A 12,879-nucleotide genomic window follows, 5' to 3' on the forward strand; every position below is an offset into this window, starting at 1 on the left:
GGAGCCCGATGTGGGACTCGATCCCAGGACTCCAGGATCGTGCCCTGGGCCAAAGGCAGGCGCCAAACCGCTAAGCCACCCAGGGATCCCCCAATGGTCTCATTTAGAATGTCATCCCCACTGCTCTTTTCACTTATCAAAATCCTTTAGGATATACTCAAGTTATTTTACCTCCATAAAAACTTTCCTAACAATTCTAGCCACAAGAATACTAATGCCCACACACCATTCGTTTACCTAATCATGGAAACACTTTGTTATTTCTATTTATGTAGCAGTCTTACTTTTCCAAATAAGTCATAAGCCTCAAAAGAGGAGCCATGCCTTTACCTGTACTTCTCTGGACCCTCAGCAACTAATAGAGTATCCTTCATACTATCAATTCAAATGTCCATGGAGATCAATGGCATGAAGACTTTGGCTTTGCCCTGAAAACTTTCTATGTCAACAAGCTACTGAATTAGTTACCCTTGAGTCAGAGTTCTGTTCATTGTGGCTAACTCAAGTCAGAGCTGAATCCCTCAAATGGTCTTACATATCTCTAAATGTAATTAGACTATGTCAAGTCTATGTGTATAGGCTTTAACACATCTTAAGATAATATGTTGAAACTTAAAATTTCTTAAATCAATCTATAAAAAACATAGACGTGTTAAAATATTTGTAATTCTTGACAGAAAGTATAAAAGAACAAACACTGTGGTAATAAAAAACATAATTAAGTAGAGTCCAATTACATCATTAGTCTTCTAAATAGTCTCTATGCCTTCAATCTTCAAACCATTCTCAAACTGCATGAAAACTGATTTTCTAAAACAGGCCCCCGCTGAAAACCCTTTGAAGGTATTTCTACTAGGTCAAAATAAAACTTAAATTCATTACTTTGTAACTTAAGATCCTTCATGATCTTGCCCCTGCTTACATCATCTGAATAACTGCTGACCACTCTCACATTCAAACAGTCAGAGCTTAAATTTGATATCATAGATAGTGATAGGGGGATTAGTCTGAGAAAGGAATACAGATTAGGAAAAAAAGAAAGTACAAAATAGAAAAGCAGCTAAGAAAATCTTGCAATAAATTCATTCACTAACTGAAAAAATCAAGGGTAATAATTTGGGGGTAAAGTTACAATGAAATCAAAAAGAGCTTTTAAACAGACTAAAGAAGCATGAAATGAAATCTTAAAAGTTTTTAGACTAAGACAGGAAGTCAGAGTTAGAGAGTGAGTTTGCGACATCATCACAATCATCATTAACTACTACAACTACTAGTAGCAGTAGTAGTCGTAGCCGTAATGCAACTTCTTTTTTCATTATCATCATCCTTGTTACTACTAGATACCAGGTTCTATGCTAGGCACTTTACATATATGGTCTATAATCTTCATGAAGCTCCAAAATAAAACTGTTTATCTTCAATTTACAGATGGAAGATGTTTCACAGAAAAGTTACATATCTAAAAAAAGACTGTGGCCAGGATTCAAATCCACATTTAAATCTCAGATGACTGCAACTGTAAAAAATACAGAACTAGAGTAGAGCAGAGTAGTGACAGCTAAAGAGACAGGACAAGGGAGTGATTATTAAAAGAGAAAACAAGAAGAGGAAGGAGCAAAAAAGACCAGAGATGAGACAAGTTAGATGGAATTTCAAGAGCATGCAAGTGATGAAAGTATTACATATTTACCTGTAACATACTGCTTTCATTATTCTATGACAGCAAACCACCAAACTCGTCCAGAAGATAAAGGACTTAAATTATAATGAAATGCTTTAAGCTGTCACTTGGAGTACTAAAGCATTCAATTTCAACATATTGGCCACAATTGAGTTTCATTTCAACTATTTTAAGATTTTATTTATTCATGAGAGATACAGAGAGGGAGGGGGAGAAGGGGAAGGGAGGGGGAGGCTGGGGGGGGAGAAAGGGGGAGATAGGGGGAGAGAGGTGGAGGCAGAGACACAGGCAGAGGGAGAAGCAGGCTCCATGCAGGGAGCCTGACGTGGGACTCAATCCCAGGTCCCCAGGATCATGCCCTGGGCTGAAGGCAGCGCTAAACCGCTGAGCCACCTGGGCTGCCATTTCAACTATTTTAATATCCTTCCAAGTATGTTTGTATGACTGCAGCAGAATATATTTAGATATATTTTATCTGTTAGAACTTATAATTTTTTTTAAAGATTTTATTTATTTATTTGAGAGAGTGACAGAGCAAGCATGAACAAGGTGGTGGGGGGATGGGCAGAGGGAGAAGGAGAAGCAGACTCCCCTCTGAGCAGGGAGCTGATGCGAGGCTTGATCCCAGGACCCTGGGATCATGACCTGAGCCGAAGGCAGATGCTTAACCACCTGAGCCACCCAGGCGCCACAGATCTTATAATTTTTAACCCATGTTTCTATCAATTACTCTTTTGTATTTTGCTACTCATATTTATCTGGTTTTTTAACGATTAACTTATTTGAGATAGAGAAAGTGTACATATGAGTGGTGGTGGAGCGTGTGGAAACAGAGAGAAATCCTCAAGCAGACTCCCCACTGAGCACAGGGCCCAATGCGCGGGACTCAATCCCAGAATCCTGAGATCATGACCTGAGCTGAAGTCAGGCGTCATTTGCACTTAACCAACTGAGCCACCCAGGTGCCCCTTATTTACCTAAGTTTTAGCTTCCATAAACCACTATTGATCTGACTTTAAGAAAACCAAAATGCAAAAATAAAAAACCTGAGTACATAATGGCAGTGACTTCAAAATTGTTTTCCACTGTGTACGAATTCCCCTTCTAAATTCTTTGGTATCATAAATAAACAAAAATCTTAAAAAAAAAGAAAAAGAAAAAAGGGGGGTAGGCTGAAACACCTGGGTGGCTCAGCAGTTGAACGCCTGCCTTCGGTTCAGGGTGTGATCCAGAGGGCCCAAGATCAAGTCCCATGTGGGGCTCCTTGCTGGGAGTCTGCTTCTCCCTCTGCCTACGTCTCTGTCTCTCATGAATAAATAAAAATCTTTAAATTCTCTGGTATCTCAGTAGTAATCAATCTAACTTATAGTATAACAGTACCAAATAATCAAATTTTCAATTAATGGTCCATTGATTGGCATAATTATAATTGATAATATTAGCACATTTTCATTAGTTACATACAAAATATGTGCTATGGGCATGACACACACACTATGATGTCACTGAATCCTAACAATAAACCTATTGAGAGGGCATTTGTACCCCAGTTTTACATATGAGAAAACTGAAGGTCAGAGCAAATAATCTACTTCCCCAAAGTAACAGAGCTGGTCAAAGTAAAAGTTGAAGTTAATAGGCTAGTCTGATTTGGACTATTTGCTACAGGAGGAATTTGTAGCAAAGATCTGTCTTAGGCTCATTCAAGTATTAAAGAACTACAAGTCCTTTATATTAAGGCAGTTCTGGTCAGAGGCATCAAGAACAGGGTTAAAGAACTAGAACTTGTTATATACAGAAAGCAAAATATGTAAAATTTAGAATCGTGCTGTCTCACAGAAATATAATGCAGGCCAAATGTGTAATTTTAAATTTCCCAGTATCCATATTAAAAAGAAACAGGCAAAATCAATTTTTAATATATTTGATTTAATCAACTAGATCTATTACAGACTGAACACAGAGTTAATATAAAAAGTTAATGAGGTATTTCATTCATACTAAGTCTCAAGATCTAGAATGTGTTTGTACCTATAGTACATCTCAATTCAGACAAGTGACTTTTCAAGTGTGCAAGAGCCACATGTGGCTAGTAGCTATTGTACTGGGCAGTGCAAAAAATCAGTAATTATGTATATGTGAAATACATTCTTCAAATATATTCTTACCATCCCCACTTCAGTGAAGCAGGGACATGATACCCATTTATAACCCTAAAAAACAAGAACTCATATAGCTATTGTTTATAACAGCACCAAAATAATCATTAATTATTGCAGTAATTTTTTTCAACTATAATTTCCTACCACACATTTTTTTAAAAAACTATGTTTAAAGATTTTATTAATTTATTCATGAGAGACACACAGAGAGAGGCAGAGACAATAGGCAGAGGGAAAAGTAGGCTTCCCGTGGGAAGCCCGATGTGGGAATTGATCCCAGGACCCCGGGATCATGACCCGAGCCAAAGGCAGATGCTCAACCGCTGAGCCACCCAGGTGCCCTCCTACCACACTTTAAATCAGGTTTGTAAATACAAAATGGCAAAGACGTTTCAAAGTGTCGGTTCAGATCAAAGAAAACTATATAATTTGTACACACTGAATTAGAGTCACTGAAAAAAATAAAACTACTACAATATTAAAAAATGAAATATGGTAAGTATATTTAAATCACAAGAAGATCTTTTCAATACTAATAAAATTATACAGCAAAGAATTATCTAAAATATACCAACAGGAAAAGCTCTTACTATTCAGAATATTACAAAATCCTAATTAACTCTACAAAGATTATTCTGAAAGTTAGAAATACATTTTAAGTTGCCTGAAGTTACTCAACATTTAAACATCTATTCCACAGGGCAGCCCGGGTGGCTCAGCGGTTTAGCGCCACCTTCAGTCCAGGGTGCGATCATGGGATCCCAGGATCGAGTCCCATGTCGGGCTTCCTGCACGAGCCTGTTTCTCCCTCTGCCTGTGTCTCTGCCTCTCTCTCTCCCTCTGTCTCTCATGAATAAATAATAAAAATAAAATCAAATAAATAAATAAATAAATAAATAAATAAATAAATAAATAAATAAATAAATAAATATTAACATCTATTCCACAAAACCAATTTTATGATAATGTGCTATTGAAGTATCATGGAAAATCAAGAAAAATACCATCGGTAATATATAAATTATTAGGAAAGAGACCAAAGATACCAGTAGTAATTTATATTGTAGAAATCATTAGCTCATTTGAAAATATTAATGAACAGGTTCACTATTCTTCTCCACTATGTACCATACATAGTTTATTATAAATAGTGGAGAATAAGAAGGTATGGAATGTGAAAGGATGGGCAGAAAAATTAAGAACACATGAAGAATTTCTATAAAAATAGGAATCACAAACAATCTCAAAAATATAACTTGCATTCTTGTAGCATGATTAAGATGCCTTTTTCAAGTAAAGATGGTTTTAATACTGTATTTTCTCAAAATTTTGTAGGGCCTCACATATGCTCACAATATAGTCAAGGTTCAAAATATTCTTACATACCTGCAGGGTTTACATTCAGTATCTGCTCATTTTCTACATCCATCGTTCTTTAATGTTACTTGCACTGATTAAATTCCTATTGGAAGTCTTCCCTTGGGATCTATTTCCTTAAAAAGAAAAAAGTTTCAATGTTGTCCAAACTGACATAATTAATGTAAATTGAATTTTACTTAGTCACACTGTAAAAAAAATCAGACCATAATTTCATTTTTCAAAAAAGAGCTCTTTGAAAAATAGTTTACCACAATTAACATTTGGTTTCAATCTTCCTGACAAGTATATGTGTCCAAAAAATCCGCCCATATTTCTGAATGTGCCAAAGCATCTCTTTAACTTGGAAGTAAAAGATGTATTTACTATACGGGTTTATTTCAAATTAAAGCAGTATATACATACTCCCAAGTTCTTTAGGGCTACAAGGCCTCATAATTAATCTTATGTAATATTGGATAGCTCACTACAGATGAACTATAAGAACAATTATAAAATGCAAGCAACAGTTTTTGTTTTGTTTTTTGGGGTTTTTTTTTTTTTTTTTTGCAAGCAACAGTTTTAATCAAGCATTTCACATGACTGTTAAATTTTTCACACTACAACATATCTGAAGGCGGATAGGTCTGTCATTTCATCACTTAGGTGTCCATAATTACAGTTACAAGACTAAAGTCTGGGAGAAATTTTTGTAAATGGTGTTTTCATAAGAGTATTATTTTCATAATCTGAAAAACCATTCTTTTTTAAATCTTTAAATTTTTTTAAACATTTTATTTTTAAGTAACTTCTACATCCAATATGGGTCTCAAATTTACAATCCTGACTTAGCCAGGCACCTCCTGAGTCTCTTTAAAAAACAAAAACAAAAAAGCCTTGCCTTTAAAAAAGAAATAAATAGAATGGCATTAGCTTTTCAGTATTTTAGACCTCAGTTTCAAAATGGCTTAAAAATTACTGATGCTGAAGGTTTTGATGAAATCAGTTCTTTTATTTAACTTAGTGATATAAATCTAATGTTATTTAAAAGACCATCAAAATGTTTTCATGAAAACTAATACCAGAAGGTATAACCAAATATGATTTTAGAATCTCTCTGTAACTATTTTTTAAAGTTGCTTATAGTACTTAAGCATCAATCCGTTCAAGTCATATAGGTTAGATATAAACCCTCCTATTCATTTATAATTACATTTCACTAGCTGTGTGCTTTCAAGATATTAAATGCACAAATTAATGAAATGACCAATAAAATAATTACAAGAAAGCATATATTTCCAATATAACATAACCTAGTGTTATAGATGTCATTTTAGAATAATAACATATGATGCCTCCTGGGGACTCAACTGACTTTTTTTTTTAAGCAAACTCTACCTCCACCGTGGAGCTCGAACTCATGACTGAAGAAATCAAGAGTCACATGCTCCACTGACTAAGCCAGCCAGGCACCCCTCAACTGACTTTTAAATCCCTTAATATATACTATTTTAACATTTTAAAAGTTTATAGTCCTTTAATCCAGAAAAGAGTATTATTTTGTAAAACAAAAATAAACACACCTTAATGCTAAAATGATCAACTTCCTAATGTGGCATAATCTTTAGGCTACCAGCATACTATCATACCACTTCAGAAGTTAAGAAAATGGTGAGATCGCTCTAATTCTACTCAGAATAAACAGACTTCTGTCATTCTATATAACGACTTTCAGTATCATAAATTTCCAACTCTGGATTTAGGGGGAAAAAATGAACCTTAAAAGATATGTATATAGAGATATATATATAAACAAAAATAGCTTGCAAACCTAAGCATTTAGTCTTTTTCATGTTTGAAAATGCCATGTTTCATTTCAGTATGAGTTACATGTTATACAGGAAAGTAAAAATGTCCTATGATGTGTATATGAGCTTTTTAAACTAGTTACATTAAAAAGTCTTTTTCATATTTGATGCAAGTATAATTTTTGAGAGAATACTTTCTACAGAACCTGGCTAATAAAGGAAATGAAATTATAACTGATGTTTATAAAGCCTCTTATAATTCAGAGAATTTTACATGCATTATTTCATGTACCTCTCAGAGCAACCTTAAGGTATTTACTTCACCTTGCACACAACTAAACAAATTCAGAGAAGGCAGGTGACCTGTCCAAAGAGAGACAGCTGCTCAATCCAAGAACCAGAACCCAGACCTTCTCAATCCATTACTGTTTACACAAGTTCAATACAAGATTTTAATATCCCACAAGATTCTTTTTCAGACAGAAGCTTATTAAAACATAGACTCTTATTACATCAAATCTTTCAATACTACTTTCCAAACACTAAAAATATTTTTTAAACAACTACGCAAAAGCCATTCAACCAGGTAAGAAAATTATTAGGTGTAACTATCACCTACAACTTAGCACATGTTTTTATTAAGTAATCCTAACAATAAATAAATAAATAAATAAATAGCCCTGTGTCCTTAGGCAATGATAACACAATCAAGAACTCAGTCACATTTGATAGCAACACAGACATTTTAAGAATTTAGAGAAAAATAAAGATATATTGCATGTTTCTCCTCTCTTCAAAGTAGTGGAGCTTTTTTCCAGTTTACTCAACAATCCATTAGATTTTTGGCCCCAAACTTAGCAAAAGCAAAAAGCAAAACCTCTAAGCACCATATCCTTAAAACTAAACAATAAAATTTTCAACAAGAAAAGTATGCTTAGAAGTTGGACAAAATTAAGGCTAACATTAAACAGTTTTCATTTCTTCAATGTGTTTTACAGAAACACACTATCAGCATTCAAATGCCATCACATTTCCTAAAAGACAGAGCCTCACCTTCCCACCCTCCCACCCCCAAAATCTGTTTCCTGAAATATACTTCATAAACCACTCTGACAGTTCTGGAGTCAAGTTTAGGCCATATGTAAACCAGGAAATTATTTGTATTCATTCCAGGGCTACAATCACAGCTAATTAGCAACTTAAAATAAAATCAGCTAAAAGTATTTAACCATAATGATGCAAAAAGCAAGCAGCGCAGAAAATACCAAAGTGTCATTTATTTTTGCACTCCCAGCAACTATTTTTCCTTTCTCATCACTACAAGAAAAAGAAAAAAAAAAAAACCCACCAATCAAAATATAATTCAAAGATCCCAGCTGAGATGGTAAGGAATTGAAGAAATCTATAATGAAGGAAGGTTAAGGGCATAAACACGAACCATCAAATTTGGAACACATATGCAGTGCTCCCCTTTTAGAAAAGTATACGGTGGTTTCTTAAAAAAAAACCTCACATTAGTAAGAAGGCCAAAATTCTAAAACTTATCGGTAAAAATACAAGTAAAAATAAGCTGCGACTCTTCCTTCCACACGAAGCTGCGTTTTTGGGGTGGTTTTCATCACTGCAGAGCCTGCTGCACAGGTGCCGGTGGCACAGCCAGTTCTCCCAAGGGCAGGGGCGCGGGAGCCACGGGCCGGTCCGCAGACAGGTTCTGAAGCTCCGGGGGGGGGGGGGGGGGGCGGGTCACGACCCCTCCTCGCGGGCCCTGCAGCACCAAATTGACGACTGCAGCAGCCACGGCCTGCGTTTCACAGAAAGAGGCCTCTCTTCCCGTCTTTGTTGTCTCTGGGCGGTTTGACTTCAACTAAAGCAGCGACCCTTCGCCCGAGGTCCGCACGCGTCCGCCCCCCGCCCCCCCGCAGCGGGTCCCCGCGGCCCCGGGTCCAGGCCCGCCCCGAAGCGCCGGGGCCTGGGCTCCGGAGCGCGGGCCAGGCGCTGGGGCCGCCGGGCCGGGGGCCGCTCCGGGGAGGGAGGGCCCCGGGGAGGGCGCGAACCCTCCCCGCAGGACCCGGGCAGGCCACAAACACGCCTCCCAACGTCCCCTCTCAGAATGAAAATGAAAACGCGGCGTCCGCGGGGGCGAGGGGCGGCCCGAGGCTGGCTGGAGCCCCGCGCACCCGGCCGAGCGCGGAGCGGGTCCGGGAGCGGGTCCGGGAGCGGGTCCCGGAGGGGGCGGGCCCGCGCCGCGGCGCTCGGGGCCCCGGCCTGGGAGGGAGGAGGGAGCGGGGGGCCGGGGCCGGGGCGGGGGCCGGGGGCCGGGGCGGGGGCCGGGGGCCGGGGGCCGGGGCCCGCCCTCCGCTGCCCGGGGCGTCGGGGCGCCTGCGGCCCTGCTAGCCCGGCTCGGGGGAGGCGGCCGGACCCCGGCCCACCCGGCCGCGCCCCCCCGCCCCCGCCCCCGCCCCCGCCCAACGTGCGGCTGCCTCCGAGGAGGGTCGAGGCTGGGGAGAGGGCGCAGTCGTTCCGGGCGCGCGGGCCGCCCCGCTGGTACTGACCCCTCGGGCCGCCGCCGCCGCCGCTCGCCCGGGTCCGCGTCCGCCGGCCCAGACCCCGCTGCTCAGCGTCCGCCGCCGCCTCCGAGCGCCTCTGCCCCCTCTCGCTCTGTTTGTTTTTGTTTTGTTCTACCCAGTAACACGGGGGCGAGAGGGCCGCGCCTATTGGCCGAAGCGAGGAGGCCCGTCGGCCAATCGTGGCGGTGGAGCGGCCGCTGGGGAGGAAAAGGGAGGGAAGTGAAACGTGGAAAGCCGGGCTGGGGCGCCGGGAGGCGCATGCGCGTCGGGCTCCCGGTCGGCGGGAGGGCGGGAGGCGCTGCGGGATGGAGGCGTAGGCGAAAGGGCAGTGCCCCGGGGCGAGGCCCGCTCACCCATTCCCTTCGCAGGGCGGTCAGCAATCCGGCCTAAATGTTGGGCTTGCAGAGCGTCCCCGCTTCCATTTCCAGAGGCTCCTCAAGCCCTGAATCTCTGCAGCTGCTGCTCCTGTCCGCCCCGTTCACCCCCTGGCTCCTACTGCGTACACCCAGCTTTATCCCGGGAGGATGCTCTGGTTCCTTGAAGATAGAAATCACGCCCATTTCGCAGATGAGGAAACAAACAGACTCAAAAACTCTTTGAAGTCCCTGTGGTAATCATGACTAGTTCGGCCCCTGGGATTCAAACTCCCACATTCCCAAACCAAGACTGGGGTTCTCAGGCACGGCTATAACTTCTTCACTGAAATTTGTACCCCGCCTGGCTGTTGGCGTCCTTCCTCCTTGGCTCTTTGGCTCACCTTGTGCTCTCATTCTTCCTTCTTCCCTATCCCCTGAGGAAATGACCAGAACCTTCTGCTGTCTGTGCTCTCAGGAGAGAACTCAGCCATTATCTCTGGCCAGATTTTCTGATTGTCTGATGTGTTAACACCCCCAAACTGCCCCCTGCCCTGACTTACCCCTTTCTGCCTGGTCACCCTGCCTGGGAGTCGTCTCTAATGGTATTATTATTTCTCCGAACAATCGCAGCAGAAAACCCTTCACTAGCTTCCTGCCTGCCTGCCTGCAGTGTCTGTACTTTAGCCAGGCGTTCAAGACCTTACAATGTGACTTCAAGACTTTCTGGCCATGTCTCCACACCCTCCCAATCCACACACACCCCCTTGGCTGCAATCCACTTGGACCTCTCACTGTTCCATATGCTTCCCCACCTCCTGAGGGTTATCATATCACTTTGAATATGCCTCTTTTATCCCCCATCTCTGCCTGGTACAATCTTATCCATGCTTCATGGCTCTCCTGCACAGGCCTTCTTGGGCCTGGTGACTTGATGTGAATTTCCTGTCTCCTGATTCCTCCCTCTAATGATTTGTACCTCTGGAGACACTGAAACATTCTGCCTCACATTATGTTATCTGAGTTCCTGTCCTAACTCCTCTCTTCATTAAACTGTCAACTTGTTAGGGTGCCTGGGTGGTTCAGTTCGTTAAGCATCTACCTTCAGCTCAGGTCATTAGCCCAGGGTCCTGGGATCCGGCCCTGGGTTGGGCTCCCTGCTCAGTGGCGAGCCTGCTTCTTCCTCTCTCCCTCTGCCGCTCCCCCTGCTTGTGTGCTCTTTCTCTCTCAAGTGAATAAACAAAATCTTTTTTTTAAAAATTTTATAAAAAATAAACTGTCACCTTGCTGAAGGTAAAACTTGTGTCTTCTCATCTGTTATCTTTGTATAGGTCTTAAGAAGATGCCTTGTACATTTTCCATACCAGTGTGGTAAAAAATACCTCGATCTGAGTTCACAAAGGTTCTCAGCATTTCGTTTTCTCATCCCCATATTCTGGTCAAGGGCCTCTTAGCATGTCCAGCATCTGAATTAGCTTTATGAGTCACTTTTACTTTTTAAAAACAAAGCTTCCTGGTCACTCAGTTTTGTTTTGTTTTTGTTTTCCCCATAACCTGCAGCTGTCTTCTTTCTTTTCTCTGTCAGGGCTTATCCGTCCTCCACTGAGCAGTAACTGCTGGCTCCTTTTTTTCACCCATCCCCCTCTTTCTCCACTCCACTTTTTTCTCACTCCTTTTCAGTTCTTGACTCCTTCTTCCTCCCTGGCACCATCCTCCTCTGACTTTTGCTGGGTTCTTTCATTTATCCATTCATTAATACATTTACGAAGCACCTATGGCATACCCAGGCTGCAATAGGCAAGCACCCCAAGATCTATGAGATAACAAAAGAATGGGATATGATTACCCATTTTTAAAAGCAGCTAGAACAACCAAAAGCTTTTAGCAAATTACCCCGAAAGAACCCATTATGGAGTAAAATGTTCATATCCTTTTTACCCACCCATCATCTCTACATATGATGTTTGGTATCCTAGAACCCACCTTAGAGAATGCCCCTCTAGCTGGGTGTTATTGACTAGTTTGGACCAGGCAAAAAAGAAATGGGATTCTAGTCCTAGCTCCCCACTAACTACCTATAGTTAGTTAGAATCCCTCTCGGGACCTCTGATTTTTCACCAGTTAAATTCAGAAATTGTGTTCAATTAGTAGTTTCCAAGGTATTTTCCAAAGAATATGAATTTTGTGAAGCTTTAATGGATATCACAAGAAATATGTGGGAAGGGCTGTTCCATAATCAAATCAACCTGGAAATAAATTATTTTAACAAAAAGTTAAAGCTGGTTTTGGGGGAGAGGAGGGCAACTCTTCTCAGTACTTTTAATAAGCTAATGAGCTTCCAAAATCTTGAGAGACTAGAGTCAGAAGCTAAGTAACACTCCCCAACCTATTCAAACAAAGAACTTTTTTTCCCCAAGATACCCCAGAATCAGTGTCACCTAGAGACCAGTTTGGGAAATAGAGATGACAGCCATTATCATCAACATTCCTTCCAGATGTATTAAACACTGGCCATCTGTGCCTTTGCTAAGCATTAAAAAAGAAGAAACTGAAAAATGGAAAAGTATGCAAGTGCCAGGAATTTTTGCCCATCAGATCAATCCACAAATATTTTTTATGTGCCTATTCTGTGAAAAGCACAGAGCTGACCCAGCTGGGTTCTTGGCATAAGCCATTATATTCTACCTTAGGGTCAATAGTGTCTGGCATAGACTGCCCTGGGCCACAATGTACACTTTCATTTCTCACAACTGGATTTTCTTTCCTAAAGGCCTGTCATAAGGGCTTAAGTTAATTCAGCTGTTGGATGAGAGAAAAGGAGGAAGACTTCATCCTAACTCATTCTATCCAGAATGATGGAAGTTCAACTTTTATTTCAAGAATGACCCATTCCAATTTAGGAGAGGATGGGCCACCACTGTTGCCTGGGGAGAGATGGGTGTTCAGAGGTGG

At 41.2% G+C, this 12,879-nt stretch overlaps 1 protein-coding gene across 4 annotated transcripts in view; it reads right to left on the bottom strand.

Annotated features, from left to right (window-relative positions):
• PDCD4 (programmed cell death 4) overlaps nt 1-9,712 on the bottom strand; it is a 28,482-nt gene extending 18,770 nt beyond the window's left edge. The window contains exons 1-2 of one of the 4 annotated variants that reach the window (XM_072805343.1): nt 9,560-9,712; nt 5,230-5,336 (exon numbers count right to left, since the gene is read on the bottom strand). In XM_072805343.1, the coding sequence (XP_072661444.1) occupies nt 5,230-5,272 (43 nt within the window). In that variant the 5' untranslated portion in view covers nt 5,273-5,336; nt 9,560-9,712. Of the gene's footprint in view, nt 1-5,229; nt 5,337-8,355; nt 8,703-9,559 lie in introns of those variants that run through there. The other 3 variants (XM_072805347.1, XM_072805346.1, XM_072805345.1) reach the window with 3 other exon arrangements.
• Between the last annotated feature and the right edge of the window lie 3,167 nt (nt 9,713-12,879).

The sequence above is a fragment of the Canis lupus genome, chromosome 29 (genome assembly GCF_048164855.1).
Source record: "Canis lupus baileyi chromosome 29, mCanLup2.hap1, whole genome shotgun sequence".
NCBI classification, from domain to species: domain Eukaryota; kingdom Metazoa; phylum Chordata; class Mammalia; order Carnivora; family Canidae; genus Canis; species Canis lupus.